The sequence below is a fragment of the Rattus rattus genome, chromosome 3, assembly GCF_011064425.1.
Source record: "Rattus rattus isolate New Zealand chromosome 3, Rrattus_CSIRO_v1, whole genome shotgun sequence".
NCBI lineage: Eukaryota > Metazoa > Chordata > Mammalia > Rodentia > Muridae > Rattus > Rattus rattus.
Genome location: NC_046156.1, coordinates 201,289,320 through 201,308,626, shown reverse-complemented (window position 1 = coordinate 201,308,626; position 19,307 = coordinate 201,289,320). Strand labels below are relative to the sequence as shown.

The 19,307-nt window shown below is 47.1% G+C and overlaps 1 protein-coding gene across 1 annotated transcript in view; it reads right to left on the bottom strand.

The window, feature by feature from the left end:
• Pde8b (phosphodiesterase 8B) overlaps positions 1–19,307 on the bottom strand; it is a 199,082-nt gene that overhangs the window by 5,900 nt on the left and 173,875 nt on the right. The window contains exons 13-20 of the mRNA XM_032899014.1: positions 18,792–18,868; positions 17,375–17,539; positions 14,831–14,876; positions 14,304–14,439; positions 13,259–13,457; positions 4,007–4,224; positions 2,606–2,726; positions 126–293 (exon numbers count right to left, since the gene is read on the bottom strand). Of these exons, the coding sequence (XP_032754905.1) occupies positions 126–293; positions 2,606–2,726; positions 4,007–4,224; positions 13,259–13,457; positions 14,304–14,439; positions 14,831–14,876; positions 17,375–17,539; positions 18,792–18,868 (1,130 nt within the window). The remainder of the gene's footprint in view (positions 1–125; positions 294–2,605; positions 2,727–4,006; positions 4,225–13,258; positions 13,458–14,303; positions 14,440–14,830; positions 14,877–17,374; positions 17,540–18,791; positions 18,869–19,307) is intronic.

Below are 19,307 nucleotides of genomic sequence, written 5' to 3'. Positions count from 1 at the left end.
GTCTCCTGTGAGGGCTGAGGGTGGCCTTCCAGAGAAGAGAAGTTTCCTAGCTTGGAACCCACAGAGTTCTGTAGCCTAAGGCCTCCTCCTAGAAGGGAAGGGCCACTTCCCACATGGTGGCACACCTGTGCAAAGTACTCCTCGGAGATTCTTCCAGCCCATTCGATGCACAGGTCCAAGGGGCGGCACGGGTTGGCCACGTCAGCACACTTAATCATCATACGCTTGATGAGGATTTGGTTTTCGGGAAAGTTCTTCCCAGTAGGGTTGCATTCACAGTCGCTGCCCTCACTCTGAAAAAGACGATCAGATCAGTGCAGGAGAAGCCCTCAGAGGCTAACTCACCAGGCACACAGGGTTGTCTGGGAACCGTTTGATCCCCACATCCATATATAACATGCTAGCATAGTCTTTAAAAACCATCAATAGAATACAAAAGGCAGAAAGTCCCCATCATTGCCCATCCACTGACTTACCACAACAGCTACAGGCAGCATTAGTTTTGAGCAGTTTAGGAGACCACCTAAAAAAGGGCTCTCTCCCGCTCTCCCTCTACCCTGACTCCACAGAAATGCACGAAGACACAACTTTCGGTTGTTTAAACTCATCAAAAGTTGAGACATTGAGACTTTTCAATCACTTCTTCACTTGTTTTTCCTTGTTTCCACCCATTGCCTACCTGCCCCACTTCTTCAGGCATGGGGACATCCATGTATGTTTTTCATGGCTGGTTCTCACTGAGATAATTAATGTGAAGTATGAAGCATGCACATTTGGGCCAAAATGCAAGACAGTATGTGTTCGGCAGTCTCTGTAAACATGCGTATGCAGTAGTATGTACCGACTGTGAGAATGCCAGTGACCAGCGGCACGGAACCAGGTCTATGAATAGGTAGATGGGAATGTCTACATTCACAGGCCTGGAAAACCATCCCCAAAACGCACCATGAAGGAGTTAATTAGCTCTCCAGAGTGTGGCCAAGCTGAAAGACAGCAAGACACAGGTAGTGGAATTTTGTTTTGAGGCCGGTATTGGACCCCTGAAGGGACGATTGTTCTAGAAGCTGTTTTCCCAGCACCCTAAGAGGGAATTGTTTACTGCAGATGATAAGGCGGGTAGTAAATCTCGAGCAGAATCAGAAGATGGAGAGATTATGGAGAGGTATGTCTCAATTCCAAACTCAATCATTCTGTATCGTTCTCTGCTCAAAACTTCAAGTTACCTGTTTCCCCTCTACCCTCTGTCAGAAGGAAAGCCCTGGTATTGTGTGACAGAGTCCATGGGAGATGAGGTTCAATACGGACGAGGTGGACACTCCTCCTCTCCCGAGGTTGGCCGCGTGACAGATTGTACAGACAGCGTCCTTACTCATCATCAAGTTACCTTCAGACACGTGTTCTACCTTCTACAGAACTGGACACTTAGGCTTCTGAGGAGCTACGGACCACTCTTCTGGTTTCTGGGACAGCTGATATCATGTTAATTAAGAATAATCATTACGTCTCAGTTCTAAAGCCCCGATTTGTAAGGCGCATAGAGTAGGTTCGTGGTGAATTTCTCTCTTTTTAAGATTTTTATCTAAGAAAAACATTTTATAATTTTAATCATTTTTGTTGTTGTTTTGTTCAGGTCTTCCACAGTTCCCTACAGGTACTTCCTGTTAGTGCGTCTCTTTTCATTTTTATTTTTATTAATTTTGAGAGATGGGGGGAGAACATGATATATTTACAAAAAGAAAAAACTTACATTTTTGTTTTGTAGTCCTAAAGTTAGCTCTAATTGTCAACTTGGCATAGCCTGGGGTCTTCCAAGCAGGGAGTCTTAGTTGAGGGACTGCCCGGGTCAGATCAGCCTAGAGGCCCATCTCTGGGGGATGGTCTTGATCGTTAATTGTTGTGGGAAGGACAGGCTATGTGGGTGGTACCATCCCCAGACAATGGTTCTGATCTATAAGACGATGGGCTGAGCATGAATGGCTGAATGTGCCAGTGAGCTTCCTTCCTCCTTCCATGGTGTCTGCCATATTTCCTTGGCTGGGAGTGAGTTCCCTGGTCAGAATTAATGCTGCGCGAATTATCAGCATCTCTGCTTTCGGAGTCTTGAGTTCTTGCCTTAACTTCCTTCCAGGAATGACTGAAAACAAATAAAACCTTCTCTTCCCCAACTTGCTTTTTATGAGGATATTTCTCACAGGAACAGAAAAGAACGAACATACTTGTTCACTGTGACGATACTGGTTAGAGTATGGTCCTGTAGAGCACTCCCTAACTTTGAGATCCTACGAGCCTAAGGAACAGAACTGAAAGAGTGTGGGACGTCCTGCCACACCACGTTCATTCTGCTCTCCCATGGGGCTCCTCCCTTTATCTCTGTACCTCAGACCTTGGCCTGAGGAATTATTGTGGACAGCTGTCAGTCTGTCCTCATCCCACGCTCTTTCCTCAGCTCCAAGCTGATAATCGCCTCGCATCGGAGAGGGAGAAAATGCTTTGGTGCTGGAGCAGGCACTCAGAGAAACACGCTCCAGTATCTCATCACACAGGCTTGCTTACCTTGGCTCTCACGGAAGCATGCTACCCTAGCTCATTACGTAGGAGCCCTTACCTCGGCTGCCAGCGGCTTGTTGATGCTGTTCACAAATTTGTTCACATGTTCAAAGTGTTTTGTCATCTCTGTGGCCAAAACCATGTCAATAATAGCCTGGCGCAGTGTTCGATAGTGGTTCCTAAAGACAAAGACAACAGAGTCCCCTGCTTATGTCATGCCCTAAATCAGAACTACCCTGCTGCTGAGCCTCCCCACAGCTTGGGACAGAGCTGGGTCAGAGTCAAGTGACAGCTGATGCCAGACTCCGTCCGCTCACCCCATCCCATCCCAGTCCCCTCTACATAAGCCCATGTTGATGCCATCCCCTGCTCTCCGGAACAGCTGTCTCTTCTGCACAGCAATGTTAAGAGAAAAGAAAGTGCACGTCAAGTGATGGGCAGTGATTCCGAACGGTAGTTCCCACCCCTTCTTTTGAAAATGCTAGAACAGGGAAGTGGAGGGAAGGGACGGGCCAAAGTGACAGCTTTTGAGGTTTGACTACAGTCCATGCAGACCGGTTCCTACTGGAGAGAACTGCCACTGTCTCTTCTTATGGCATTGAGGAAGATTTTTCCTTTCACATAATCCTCTAGCCTGTAATTGGTAGACACTGCAGTGGTTGGATCAACAACGCACAAGGTTATCAGAAAAGTCCTACCATTGACTAATTTTGAGAGGCTGAAGGAGGGAGGAGCTAAGTAAACTGGCTCCTGGAAAGAATTCTTTCTCTACAGGTCCCTGACATGATAGAACACCAGTCCGAGATAGAACAACCACCCTACGTAACTGTAGAGTTTTCTAGAGCCTGAACTGGTACGTTCACATAGACAATGTCATGAGACCCAGTGACTACCAGGCCTTTGCCCAGGATTCTGCTCAACAGCCTGGCAGTGTGGTAGAGGATACGGCCATAGTCTGACCACACAGCCGTTAGCAGGTGAGACTTGTTCCACCCCACACACCAAGGTGCTGTCTGCAGAGGTGAGAGCATCTCTCTCTGCATGAGAGGGAAACCTACTTCACTCCCAGCGTCCTCAATGGGACCTCCTCATGGGGATGGATTCTTAGTGGCTGGAAATGCATTGTCTTTGAGCCACAGGGTGGGGGAAAACGGGATGCCTCCCTGGGAAAATAAAAATATCTGATAGACTTATCAGTGAGGCCATCAGCCCTTAGCTATTGCTTTGCGGTGCATAAGAAACATTATTTTCATGGACTCACTGGAGGCTAAATGAGATTTCTAAAGCATGAGAGGCAGTCTGAAAAGTAAAACTAAGTTCAGATGGGCAAAGCTGAATTCTAATCGGATGCAGTGGAGAACCGCCGTTTCAGTCCCATCTGACTCCAGGAAACCAGAGAAAATTCAGTTTCCCTTTTTAGCTTCACAGACCTAAGCCCAGGAGCCCAGCCATGACAAACCTGTCGATATTCTTGAAGATGTTGCACTTGGTGTCCTTGACGGTGAGCTGGAAGGCCAGGGCTGTGTGGTGACTCTCCAAGACCGCAGTGTCGTTGTAGAGCACAGCGAGCTCGCTGCCTGCGTTACACAGGAAGGAGTTGGTTCTTCCGGGGTGATCCACGTCATGCACCGTGGCTGCAATCAGAGCCGCCACCTCATCCAGCTGGTCCAGGCTTCCCTGGGGTAAGGGGAGGGATACTGAGCATCACCGACTCTGCCATGATGAAAGTAGCCGGCATCACAGATATTCCTTACTCGTCAGCTTCTGCAGGCATCCTGGAGGGCTAGCCGTAAACAGCACAGCTAGCTCACAGGATGGATAGGACAATAGTTGGAACTTGGCAGTGAGGAAGGGTCTAGACGGAGAAGCTTATCAAGAAATGCAGGGGCTGGGCTAGCAGGCAGCAAAGGCTTAGAGACACCAGAGCTTCACTATGCTAACACAGCTCGAACGGCATTCGAGCATTCTTCTTAGCTCGTAAGTTGGTAGAAAGCTGGCAGATGGGGTGTTGCGTAAGACACTGTGTTACGAATTCATTCCGTATCAGATGCCTAAGGGTGTCAGGTATTGGGCATAGAGCCAGAGCTGAAACAGTGATACTAATGGGTGAAATTAGGTAAGGAGGGTCCCAACGTCCCAAGTATAGCCACAGGGCTGGGCAGAGCAGGGCAGCACTGACCACTGATGTGGTCATGGGTCATGTGGTGATGGGAGTGCTCTGCATCTGTGGAGTGCAGACAAAGCCCATCACATATAGCTCCTGAACACTTAATGCCTTATGGCTAGTGCGACAGAGGGCCCCCTTAGCTTTATTTACTAGCCTTACATGGTTAATGACTACCAAACTAGCCAACAAAGGTCTACAGAATGGCCAACGATGGCTTCCCTAAAGATAGGGACTCTATTTGCTAAAGTATGGTGGATGAGCAACAGGAGATCAGCCATCATGTGGTAAAGGAGAGGAGTCCAGTCCAGATGAAGCTACTGAGGGAGACGAGTGAGCCAAGGGGGTGAACAGTGAAGGAAGACGGAGGTAGGCCTCGGGAAGACTGGAAGACTAGATAAGGTTTAGGGTATTTCCAGTTTTCTCCCAGAGTTCTGTGGGAGGGGAAACTGGGTAAGGAAGACAGCCTGAAGCTCAGCTCTGTCCTGCTGATGCCCTTCCAGACCCTGGGGCAGTCCCTGTCAGTGCTGACTTGGGGTTATAGTGGGACTTTCTTGAATGTTGTCTCTCTCCAAGAAGGGAGTCACTTCCACCTTGAATTTTAACGTCATGGAGCTGGTAGGAGTCCTGGCTTGGCCCAGCCAGCATACAAAGTTTCCTGAGAGCAGATGGGATGGATCTTGTTGAGATGAAGTCTAGAGTGGTCAGAAAACGAAAGCCTGTTTGCCTCTCTTTCACTGCTATCAGAAGAGGCTACCTTCGGATGTGGTCTGCCACTTCCAAGCTCTGCTCCAACTTGTCCCCTACTATAAGTGACTTTACCTGATCAGTGAGAACACAGGGGTCCCTTCCTGTGGTCTCAGGTGGGGCAGCTGTAGATCTAGTCCTGATGGAAGTCCCAGGCCAACCCCCTTTGCAGACTAGTTGACGGGATGGATACTATGTGGCTAGAAAATACAAATTGTACTTGTCTAGCGCTGCCTCTCCTCCAGCCCCACATGGATTTAACCCCAACAGAGGCCTTGGAATAAGGTACCTCCTGCTGAGGTACCAATAATGTACTTTGTTCAACAGTTTTGTGAGCACCAACCATGCAGGGTCTGATAAGAAATGGCTGGGAGATGAGTCCAGCTCACAGAAAGAAAAAGCATGGTCCTGTGGGGGTTAGTGGACGGAGGGAGGGAGGAAGGGAGAAAGGAAGGGAGGGGGGGAGGAAGGGAGAGACAGGGAGAGAGGGAGGGAGGGAGGGAGAGAGAGAGAGAGAGAGAGAGAGAGAGAGAGAGAGAGAGAGAGAGAGAGAGAGAGAGAGCGCGCAGTTAGTAAAAAACCCAAGCCCAAGTCTCTGGACACAGAGACACCTGTATTGTTCTTTTCTTTAAGAGAAGACATTGATCCAGACCCAGCATGGCTCCAGCCTAACTCAGTCCTTCCAGCCCTTCCCCATTCAGTCACCTTGGTCTAGATGATAAACACAGTGCCTGCTGCTCAGGTCTGTCTGCTTGTGATAGGTTGCAGGAGTGAGGTGAAAGCAGCCAGAGCATGTGGGCTGCAGTCATAGGCAGGGCTCTGGCCACACTGGCATACTGTCTCTGGCTAGGCTGAAGATGGTTTGTCATGGTAACATTAAGAATTTTAGCACTTATGCTAATATCTGACAAAAGAGACTTCGAGACTAATAAGAAGAGATATGGAAAGACTCCACCCACTAACTAAAGAAAAATTCCACCAAGAAGACACCACAATTCTAAATATTTGTACTTCAAAATCAAGTGAACCCAGTTTCATAAAAGATACCCTATTGCATCTAAAGCCACATATTGATGCTAACAGAATGCCAGTGGGCAACCTCAGTACCCACGTTCTCACTGTCATCCAGACAAAAACTAAGACTCTGGAATTAAATAACACTATGAATCACTGGAGCTACCAAACACCTTAGAACATTCTACCCAGGTATTGAAGAACACATTTTTTTCTAGCAGCCCATAGAGACTGAGCACATATGAGGACACAAGGCAAGTCCTAACACGGAGGAAAACGAACAATCCCAGACATCCTGTATGGAAAGAGCAGGAAGTCCATATTCATGAAAACTAAGTGACATGAGGCCAAGTAAAAGCTGGGCCAAGGCTGAAATCAAGAAAATGTCAGATGTTTTGGAATAGAATGGAAATGAGAAGAATATGTAAGATCTACGGGACATGCTGAAGGCAGTTCTAAGAGGACAGCACATAGTGGGCTATGTTAACAAACAACTTGATGAGATCTCATATTAATAACAAAGATACATGTGAAAGATCCGGGGAAACAAAACAAACAACACTGAAAAAAATATATGGGGAGGAATAAACCCAGGGCTTAAATCAATGAAGTGGAAACAAACAAAAAACAATACATGCACACACATATATACATACATAAATACACACCACACACACACACACACACACACACACACACAATCAGTGAAAAAATGAGGTGATTCTTTGAAAAAAATCAGCAAGATTGACAGATATTAGTTACATTAAAAGAAAGAAAGAAAGAGAGAAAGAAAAAAAAGGAATCCAATTTTATAAAATTGGAGCTGAAATGGGAAATTCAAAGAATCATAAGAACATACTTTAAAAATATGTATTCCCTCAAATCAGAAAACCTAAAAGAAATGGATGAGTTTCTTAATATATATCTAAACAAAGTTAAATTGAGATGAAGTAAATAATTTTAAAAGATGTGTGAGCGACAGTAATCCAAACTTCTCTGACTAAAAAGAGCCTCAATGAAGTACTGCCACGACTCCTTCTCAAGTTATTCTGCAAAGCAGAGACTGAAGGAACATCCCCCAGTTCTTTTTATGAAGCCCCCAAACCACACGAAGACTCAAAAAAGAAAGAAAAAAGAAAAAAAAAAGAAAACTATAGAGCAATATCCCTTCTGATCATAGATGCAAAAAATCTCCATAAAATAGTTGCAAATCAAATCTGAGAACTCACTAAAAAGATTATCCACTACAATCAAGTTAGCTTCATCCCAGGGATGCAGGACGGCTCAACGTATGGAAGTGAGTCACCATGATCCACCACACAAATAGACTGAAGGACAGAAACCACATGACCATCTCATTGGGGTCAGAAAAGTCCTGTGACAGAATCCAACATTCCTCCTGGTAAAAGCCCTGGAGAGAGATTCACAATATGAGGGACATATCTCATTAAATAAAGGCAACTTACAACAATCCACAGCCAACGTCATCATAAATGGATAGCATTTCTACAAAAATCAGAAGCAAGACATGAATGTCTACGCTACACCTGTTCAACACAGTGCTTGAAGTCTTAGCTAGAGCTATGAGAAAACTGAAGGAAACCAAGGGGATCCCAGGAGAAAAGGAAGACACCAGAGGATCCTTTTTTTTTTTTTTTTTTTTTTGTAGGTGATATAGTTGTAATGCACGGAAGACCCTAAAGTCTGCCAGGCAGCTTCTACAGCTGATAAAAATATTGGTCAAAGTAGCTGGATATAAAATTAACACACGAATCAGAGCCTTCCTGTATCCAAATGCCAAACACACTGAGATAAGAAAAATTTACCTTTCAAAAAAATGTGAGATAACTCTTACCAAGCACACGAAAGACTTGTGTAATAAAAGTGTTAAGATGTCGAGGAAAGAAACTAAAGACACCAAAAGATGGAAAAGTCTTCCATGTTGGTGGATTGGTAGAATTAAGGTTGTGAAATGGCTGTTCCACCAAAAGCAACTGACAAAGTACAATCCTCATTAAAATCCAAACATAATTCTTTATAGAACCGGTCAAGTGGAAACACCAAAATCCCAGGGCAGTGACACAGTCCTGGACAATAAAAAGAACTGTTGGCAATCTCACCATTCCTGGTTTGATTAGCTGTATTACAGAGCTATAGTAATAGTAAGTAACATGGTATTGACATAAACTCAGACACGTTGATCAATAACATTGAGGACTCGGACATACGCCCACATACCTATGAACACCTGACATGCACACTTGAGAAAAGATACTATCTTCAACACATGGTGTTTGTCATGCAGAAGAACGCAAAGAGTCCTGCACGTCACCCTCTGCATAGAACTCAACTCCAAACGGAAGAAGGACCCCCAAAGTAAGACCTGATAGAAGTCCCTCAAGTCTGACAGAAGAGAAAGTAGGAAATAGATTGCACTCATTAGTTCAGGAAAGGACTTTCTAAACAGGACTGTGATAGGATAGGCATTAAGACCAACAATGAATAAATGGGGCCTCAGGAAGCTTCTGTATAGCAAAGGACACCGCCATTGAAGAGGCAATGCACACAATGGAAAAGAAACTATGTTAATTATATATCTGAAAGCACCTAGAATATACAAAAACCTAAGCTTAAAAATGTAGGATGGAACTTCTGGGCTACAGGATTTTGATTACTGTGATAAAACACTGGCCAAAGGAAACCTGGGAGAGGAAAGCATTTACTTATAACTCTCAAGTCATTTTCCATCACAAGGGAAGTCGGGGCAAGAACTTCAGGCAGAAACTAGAGCAAAGGTCACGGAGGAACACTGTTTCCTGGCTTTCTCTCCATGTCTTGCTTATTTTCATATATAACCTATGACCACCTATCCAGGGTTGGTACTGGCCCCTGTGGAGTGGGCCTGTCTCCATTTAATCAAGGAAATGCACTACAGACCTCATACAGGCGATCTAACAGAGTCAGTTCTCAATTAAGATTCCCTCTTCTCAGGTATGTCTAGGCTTGTGTCCGGTTGACAAAACCCAACCAGGGCAGAGCTAAGCAGAATTCTCAATACGCGAATCACAAGTAACTCAGAAACAGTTTTTTTAAATGTTCAATGTCCTTAGCTGTTAGGGAAATGCAAAGTAAAAGTATTTGGATATTTCATCTTGCCCTAGCCAGATGGCCAGGACAAAAAAAAAAAAAAAAAAAAAAAAAAAAGACAGCTCACCCATGTTCCTCACTGCTCTATTCATAACAGCCAGAAATTGAAAATAGCCAAAATGCCTACCAGATGACAAATGGATAACAAAAATTTGGTACATTTACATACTAGAATATTATTCCAATGATAAGAAAAGTGGAATTTGTGGGCAAATAGATGAGACTAGAAACATCATGCCCAGAAAGACAAGCACTGCATATTTCCTCGTACATGTTTTATATGTGTGTTTCATTTAGGGGTTAAGAGAAAAGTAATCATCAGTGTTCCCCAACTAGGAATGCTGTGAACTACAATAGTCACCCTTCCTGGCGAGATATGCCCACTGGTACAATAGAGGCCACATGCTGTGGGAATAACCCACCACTTTGTTATTGTTCTGTCCATAAGGTGGGATGTGTAGATGCAACTTTTAGTGAGGCTGAGAACCTGGGACTAGATAGGTCATATGCTCTGAGGGGAAGCCTACTGCTATTATTCTCCTAAAGGAACATAGTACTAAAATAATTCCTAAGGACATATTACTATGCCATAGATCAGTGCGCCATTCAACCTCTATCAGAGAAGTTGTTCTTGGAGAAGATGGTGACTAACATAGAGACCCACAACTACACCACGTACAGAAAGTGGGAGCCTTTGTAACACTCAATCCTAAATGAGATTTCTGAATCACACACACACCACACACACACACACACACACACACACACATACACACTCATACTGATTTTTTCCCAGGAGATATAGGCTCTTCTGGGGTCCTAGATTACTTAAGAATAAACACATGGGGGCTGGAGAGATGGCTCAGTGGTTAAGAGCACCAACTGCTCTTCCTGAGGTCCTGAGTTCAAATCCTAGCAACCACATGGTGGCTCACAACCATCTGTAATGAGATCTGATGCCCTCTTCTGCTGTGTCTGAAGACAGCTACAGTGTACTCATATAAATAAATAAATAAAATATTTTTTTTACAAAAAGGAAAGAATGTTTTCGACACAAGAGGGAACTCAGAGACTGTGACAGCTTGTACAAGTCCTGCACAAGCTCAAGGTAGACACAATCCCAGCATGGGGTGGTGGGGACACAAAGTTTCTCTCTTTCCTAGGAAGGTATTCACAACTGATAGCTACCGGGAAAGGAAAATTAGTTTCTCCAATGGATTGGGAATGAGTATATCAGTCCTACTTTAGGGCAGGCTGTGGTTAGAAGTGGCCGGCCAACACAAATTAGACTCCATGTTCTGTTGTTGTTTTGTCTGTAAGAGAGAAAGAACATGAAGTCGGTTGACTAGGGAGATGGGAGAGGTTATGGGAGAGGTTATGGGAGGAGTCGGGGAAGAGGAAAGGATATTAGAAAAAGGATATTGGATGAAATTTTTTAAAGAATATGCTTTTAAAAATGTAGATGTAGCCTTGGCGTTGGGAGTGGGAGTGAGTGCGGGATATGTACTTAGCATGCAGGAGGCATCAATTCCCATAACGCACAGATTATATGACAGTTTTAGCATCCCAAAGAAATTAGAGGGACTGACAACTCAAACAAGAGATTGAGAACATGACTTCCTGACTGTCTTCACCGGGGCGGGAGGAGGTCTAAGGGAGGAACTCTCAGCAGTGACTCCCACTGTATCATGGTGGACTGGCCAGTGAACTTGGGCTGAACCCGACCCCAGACAGCCCAAATCTTCCAGGTTCTTTGCTGGGCTGCACATTCTGAATTCCTGGCAGGAGCTGCTGGAGTCAGAAGACATATTTTGAATTGTAAGTGGGGTGCAATTAGTCAGAAGCTTGTTTCTAAGGCTGTTTGAGAATTTCAGACACGATGCACTAGTGGGACTCTGAGGAAAAACCTTAATTTAGAGGAGAGAGAAGCAGGAGATGATGGAGTCAGGACCTCTACATTGTAGCAAGTCTCGTCTGGCTTTTCCTAGAGAAGGTCTGTTAACGGATGTCACTTCAGCTGCAAACTGCCGCGGCAGGACCAGTCTGGGCTGCTGCGAAGGCCCCCGGTGCTCTGCCCAGCCAGCTGTGAGACCTCCGCTGTCTCCTCTCACACGTTAGAACCACAGCTGAGAGTCAGAGGTGTACAGCTCAGAGAGATGGTCATTCCAGCACAGGCCGGTGCAGCGATCAGTTTTTCTTTCGTTTTTTAAATCTTCAAAAGTATTATCCTTGGACTACATCCTTTTATGCCTTGTGAAACTGCCAGAATGCACTTTTGGCAAATCTAAGGACCTTCTACCTATTTCTGTTCCTTTTACATGCCCCGCCCCATGGTCTTAATCCCTTATCTCGTTTCCAAGACCCATAGATTCATGTTTGTGCAGTCTCGGCAGAATGTCTTCTAAGAGCATCTTCGTGGGGGGGGGGGGCTTCAATGCTGGGAATGCTGGGAATCAAATCTGGGGCCTGTGGGTACTAGGCACATGCTGTATCTCTGAGTGACGCCCCCTAGTCCTAAATTTTAGGCTTTGGTTTAAACCATAGCAAATGGGCTTCGCTGTGTAAGTGATGGTAGGTGAGAAGGAAGGTAAGGGAACCTCCCAGATTACCCTCCTAAGTGTGTAGGGCCACCCTAAAACCAGCACCTGTCACAACAGCACTGAACTCTGCATAAGACTAGCTGTTGAGAGTCACAAACAGGCAAAAGCACTGACACACACACTCACACTTACACAATGCACATATGCCCCTCGGGCTGACACACACGCACACTCACACCTACACAATGCACATATGCCCCTCAGGCTGACACACACACACACTCACACCTACACAATGCACATATGTCCTTCAGGCTGACACACACACACACACACTCACATTTACACAGTGCACATACGCCCTTCAGGCTGACACACACACACACACACACACTCACACCTACACAATGCACATATGCCCTTCAGGCTGACACACACACACACACACACTTACACCTACACAATGCACATATGCCCCTCAGGCAGGAGGAAGCTGTGTAGTTCCCATTAGGAATGTATAATGGCCGAATTCTGACACTGAAACTTAACCCTGAGGCTGAGCAACAGTGTACTGTGAATTAAGCTCCATCCTGTGACTCTACCTCCCAGAACTGGTAAACAGTTGAGTATGGGTTCAAGGACGAGCCACAGAAGTCAGTACCAGAGGTAATGTTGTAAGAATTTTCAAGAGAACAGAGAACAAGTAGGAAGTTCTGAGCCTCTAACAATCAGTTTTAGAACAACAACAACAACAACAACAACAACAACAACAAGTCTTGTCAAATTTCTTTTACTAAGATTGAGTTCCTGGGGGCTGGAGAGATAGCTCAGCGGTTAAGAGCACTGATTGCTCTTCCAGAGGTCCTGAGTTCAATTCCCAGCACCCACATGGTGGCTCACAACCATCTGTAATGGGATCTGATGCATTCTTCAGGTGTCTGAAGACAGTCACAGTGTGCTCACAAACATTAAACAAGGAAGGAAGAAAGGAAGGAAGGAAGGAAGGAAGGAAGGAAGGAAGGAAGGAAGGAAGGAAGGACAGTTGAGTTCTCGGATCTCCATCCTAGGAGACAGCTAGCTCGTGATCTCTAAACTCTACCTTCACTCTTTCCTTTCCAAGGAAGAAAGCCGTAGCGTGCAGTACGTCGGCGGCATGGGTGGAGTTGTGGTAGGCATTGGAGGAGTGGTAGTTTGCTTCAATCACTTGCAGCCAGGCCCGAAGAGTGGTTTCGGTACAGTTTAAAAATTCACATACTCCAAACCGAGAGAAGACCTTTAAGCCCAGGTACACAAGTGGCCTGAAAACAGGAAACAAACACGGGTTCAATGAGTGGCCCAGAAAGTGCTTCCTTTAACGGCAATAGAGAACAGAGGGGCTTTTGTGTGGGTGGTCATTCAACATGCTTGCGGCACAGAGGCATTGGGACCGCTTAGCCAGTCACCCTTTGCCACTAGATGGCTCGTGTGGGTCAATCTAGGTTGTTTTTAGATTATCTGTTAAGTCAGAAAATCTCTGTTGGCCCCTATCCGTCTCTGCTTCCATGCACATTCTATGAGTCCTTTGTGCCTGCGAGAAGAGCCCAAGGGCAAATGAATGATTTGGGAGGTCCCAGCAGTCACCTCAGTTAGAGAGATGTCACTTTATAGATCAATCTTTTCTGCGCCACAGACCAACATCCCAGGAAGAGGTAAGTCTTCTCCTAAGACAAAAGGAGCTCCTTGCCCTGAAGACAGAGTGGACTCAAAGAAAACCTACAGTGCTATGAAATCCTATGTCTGTATGGGGACAGGGAGGAGGGAGGGAGGGAGAAAAGGGAGAGACAGACAGAGAAAATGAACTTTTGTTGTCCGGGCTAGTCTTGATTCTCTGAGCTCAAACAACCCTCTCGCCTCAAGTCTCCTAATGTGTCCTCCTGATCCTGACTGCTAATCTGTTTTTGTAGGGTAGAAGGGATGAGAAAACAGAGCTCCTGGCTCCTGGGCACAAAGGAAGGAGACGTGAGGAAGTGCGCACTGAACCTGGACCGTACCTACAGACTCGTCCTCTCCATACAAGAACACATTTAGGACACAGAATTCTATCCAAGTTCCCTAATACAGAGGCCTCGAGCATGGCCTAGCTCTCAGGCAGAGATGTCGCATACCTTTTATGTGTAATAGCTTCCAATTCAAAGATGTTGAAGTCCCAACTTTCCTCATTATCAAGGAGCTGGGCAATACTTGGGGGGACATCGTTGATGGTGATGGGCATCGAGAGGTGGCTGTGACTGTGGTGCACATCTGGGGGCAGAAGAGGTAAGTTAGGTGCTGGTTCTCCAGTGTCCTCAGCATCTCATTCTCTTCAGGGTTTCCACGAGAAACAAAATCCTCAACTCCCATTGGCAGGGAGATTGTTTTAACACGGGGGCTCGTTTTGTATTATGAAATCTCAAGACCATAAACAGAAAAAGAACTCTAAGGCCTGCTTAAACATATGGAGAATGGGAACCCTTATCTAGCGGTGCTCTGAGAAGTGACTTTAGTCAGGGGTCTAGCTTTAAATGCACACCACTGAGAGGAATAAACTCATGAGACCAGCTGAAGATCCAAGGCCCCTGTGAAATATTCACCACCTGGGGGTGGCACAGGCTGAGGAGGGGCTATCAGTGACAAGTGACAGGGGAACACTTACTCTTTGTAAACACGTATTCATTCCCTGACAGTCTCCTCAAGCCATCCTGGAAGAAAGACACAACGTTAGCCACAACGTTAGCCACACGATTCACACCTATTGTCATTCTTTTAACCTCTCTCCTCATCCAGGAGGCTAATTCCTGACTAACCCAAGCTGGCTGCAACTCCAGGTCAAGATAACGTTTCGAACGAAATTGTAGCAGAGGCTAAGAGATGGGGGTGCTCTTCCTTCCACAGTGCCGTAGTGCTAGTCCCAAGGGCATGGGGAGGAGAAAGCAGTCGAGCGCTGGCAGGCCTCGCACCTGAGCAGTGCGTTGGCTCAATTCTCATAGCCACTTTCTCTCCTGCCATTGTGAAGCCAAGCGAATGCAGGCACGGGGACGGTATGTGTGATTCCAACGTGTCCAAAGGCTCTCAGTACTGAGACATTCGATGTTCTCGGATGTGAGATGTCAAAAGCCATCTTTGGGGAGGAGACTTTGTACAGTCTTCTGAAAACTTGCCACTTTCTCCTGCTCTGAAGCTTGAGCTTCGAGAGGAGCCCTTCTGGAGCTGAGGTTTTGAAAGTGTGGTGGTTTGTAATCTCGACGGTCAGCGGGCGTGAATGGAGAGCCATGCGACCTATCAGTAAAACACCGTGTGCAAGCGACTTTGAGGCCTTCCTGGAGCTAAGCAGATGGGGGGCTGTGGCCTAACCAGCGGATCAGTGCACTGACAGATGCAAATTTTGAGTGTAAACTGTAGTAACTGCTTCGAGGTAGCAGAATCGTGCAGAGAGGGGCTGGCGTCCAGCAGAAGAAGGAAGGTCACTGGGAGTGTCCTAGGGGCTCTATCTTGCCCTGGCTCCTGCCTGTCACTGTTCACTCAGCTCCCCACACACTGTGGACTGACACTTGGGGAACGGTAGGCAGAAAGACTTCCTCTTGGCTGCATTTGCCCTGGTCACAACCATGAGAGTAAGAGTGGACAGAATTCAGAGCCCTTCCACTTGCCAGCTCGTGAGCCTGCACTAGGTGCTCTCGGATCTGTTTCCTTGCCTCTGTGTCCCTCCTTATTTAAATCTTTGTGCGAACGTCACCTAGAATTGCTTATCCCCGGAAAAGAAGTGCTAAAGTTTAAAGTGGTATTAATTAATGAAGGACTCCCTTGAAGTCACACCTTAGATCTTGATGCAAAGGTCTTAATCTTCAGACAGATGGGTGGGTAAGTAACTCCAGCCACAGCTGTCACAGCTGTGCACCCCTTGTTCTTCTCCACTTCCCTAAGCCACACCCAAATGAGGCAGGCTTGCACACTGCTGTGCCTCCCAGCATCTCTGGACCCAGAAGCCCAAGATGGGGTAGAGTGGGGTAGGTGGAGGTGACAGCTTGTTCTGGGACTCAGGGTCCCATGGTTGTGACCCTGATCATCGCTCTTCAGAAACTGAGGCTAACTCTGCATCGGAACAGGCCAGCGAGTGCCAGTCTGTGGGCCAGGTACAGCAGAAGGCTGCTTAAAGTGCTGGCAAGAATGGCTGCACAGCCAGTGAGCCCAGTGTTTGGAGGCTGGCTAGGAAAAGACATCTGCAGAGACCAGGATAACATGGGGTCATGTTTTACCGAGAATCCTCCAAGCTCAGCCTCTGAGGAGAAGCATGACAGAAAGTTAGACTTCGCTGCTTCACTCAAAGCCAAAAGGAGCACGGCCCAATAGTGTCTGGCGGACCTTAGACATTGGCCTCAGGTCCGTAACCTAGTATGGTTCTGATTACCAGCAGGCACAGTCCTCACTTTCCCCTGCTTTGAGCCCAAATGGCTCTATTCTGCTCTTGTCTGATTAGACATAGGACTTGCCCATGTAATTCTCAAAGGACAGTCCTCTGTCAGTAGGTGTTTGGCAGCAGGTATCATCTAGGGGCACGCTCTTTCATTACAATCAGTCCTCAGGGGGGTCAACTACAGAACCCTCCTGTCCTAGTACACCCGCTGAGATCATAGGTGTGTATGTGTGTGTGTGTGTGTGTGTGTGTGTGTGTGTGTCCTGCGTACTGCACCTGTGCCCTCTTCCTCCCCTCTCTCGTTTGTGTCCCCCCCCCTCTCTCCCTCTCCTTCTCCCTCTCCCTCTCCTTCTCCCTCTCCCGTTCTGCTGATTGAATTCATAAGAAACAGAACTTGCAGATCGGGAGGGCTAACTGTGTAGGTACAATCTGATGCCCAAGGAAATGTAGCTGCAACCTTCAAACCCACCCTGTAATTGACACAGAGAAGAACCAGGAACAGGAGCCAATACAGCATCTCTCCAGGAGGCTTAGCCCTCAGCCACCTGCCAGTTTCCTACTCTAATAGGATTTCTCAAGGCTCTTCCCATGCTTAGTCAGGCGGTAGAAAGATAAGCATCTTATATGACCACGGAGAAATTAACACAGCTGCCTCGAGCTACCTCCCCGAGCCGATGCCCATTACACATCGGGCGCTTCTACTGCCCGAGGCCACAGCACGCTGCGAGGATGACATCCGGTATTTAGCCGGTGCCCCTGCATCTCTGGGGTGTTCTCGTCACTTACGGTCATCAGGCCTCCGACAAGATCACTGGTGTGAGGATCTTCGTCCTTGGTTCCCAGCTGCGGGGAGTACAGTTCTGTGGTTCGTAAAATTTCTAGAACTCTGTCCAAAGCTTCTGCCACTGTGACTGGGCTGTTTTCTTGAGCGGCGTTGATTATATTTATAACCTGAGAGAGCAATGAAGGGAGCAGAGAATAAATTTGAGGACATTAGATACTTCTTACCTCTCGGGAATCAGACATGTTCAGAAGAATCCAGTGACCACACACCCAGCTCAGAGACGAGGCCCTCTCTCTTTGAAGCATGCCCACGCATCCCCGCAGTGTCCTATCTCAGGACTCCGACTCCCAGGATGCCTTGCCGATGCCCTTCCCTACCTCTCTTTCATGGGTTGGAGTTCCTGGGAGACAGGCTTGGGTCCCTCTCACTGTAATTTCAGAAATGACCCCCACTGCCATGGCTCCGGACACACACAATCCATTATGAGATTTCCACGTTTCCCTTCCGGACCCCAGACTTGGAGACGTTCCCAAGCCTTCCTGACTCACCTACTACAATATCCTATGTGCCTAGAATTGACCCCTGACCTTAGTTCCCTTCTCACAAAGTGAGCAAATAACACCATCACCAAAGGTGAGCTGTTCTTCCCAGGGCTGAAGACAAGGGCTCTTCTATCCAAAGCCTGCTCTGTTTGTCACCCCTGCAACTCACCCAGTCCAAATGATTCTCCCCTTACGCATTTTCCAGTCATTTCTTTCTTTCTCTACCGTAGTTCCCTCAATGCTGGCCACATGGCTGCTACCATTTCCTGCCTGGAACTCCAGAAAAGCCCCTGAATGGCCTCCTCTCTTACACTCTCGCCACTCTCTACCCATATGGTGGTGGCCGAACTCCTTCTAGGGACATCTGGATTTGACGAGGTCGCGTCTATCTAGCCTTCTGCAGAGGTCTTTGCCACACATAAGACATAAATCACCTTATTTCTGGTCCAAGAGGCCAAAACAAACTGAGCCACCAGTAGCCCCACCCCCATCTCTGTGGGCCACACCCCAGCATCCCTGGCTTCTGTCTCAGTTTGGTGGAACATCTCTATGATGGCCTTTGCTGCTCCTGTCCCAGAAGTCTCCCTCTGACCAATGTGATTCTCAGTTTAAGTTGGGCTTCAAACAGGACTCCCTCTATAGAGAAAGCCTTCCTGACTACCGCCTCCCCCAGCCTGACTCTAGCCCTTCTCCCAGTCTCTCCCAGAGCTTTGGCATGGCTGCCTTCACTGCACTGATTGCATTGTACAACCACGTTAGTGTTTGTGTCGGCTTAATATCTGCACTACCCATTAGGCATCAACTCTGCTATCCGCAGACGACAGCTCTAGGCCAGTCGGACACTGGGCACACGGCGGAGGTTACAGCTGTCACTTACCTTTGTGATGGGGGCCTCAATGGTCATGGAGTGGATCCTTGCCATGGAGGGGTAGCGGCGATTCTGTAGGCTTGGCTAGAGAAAGGCAGAACAGTCTGATCTGGGGCTGGTGGTCCAGTTTAGGCTAAATGCAGAGGAGAAGTCCCCTCATAGATGAGGCCTTGTTCTTCTAGGACCTCCTTCCCCATAACTCAGTCAGTCTGATCATCTTATGTCCCTCCAGGGCCAACCACTCAGCCCCAGAAGCATGTAAGGTGCTCTGTTGTCAGAAGGCGTGGCGACCCCCACTCCACAGGGGAAGTGGATGAAGGCTGATCGATCCTGTTGTCTCATGCCCGTAGCCCAATGACCTCACAGGACTCCCTCTTCCATGGGTCACTAAAGCCCTTTCCTCCCAGTGCCACAGGGTACATGAATGTGAACCTGCCCCGTGACAGGACAGGAGATTAAGTGTCTCAGTATGAACTAGTGAGGTGGACCAGCCTGGCTCCTTCCTCAGCCATTAGGACCTGATAG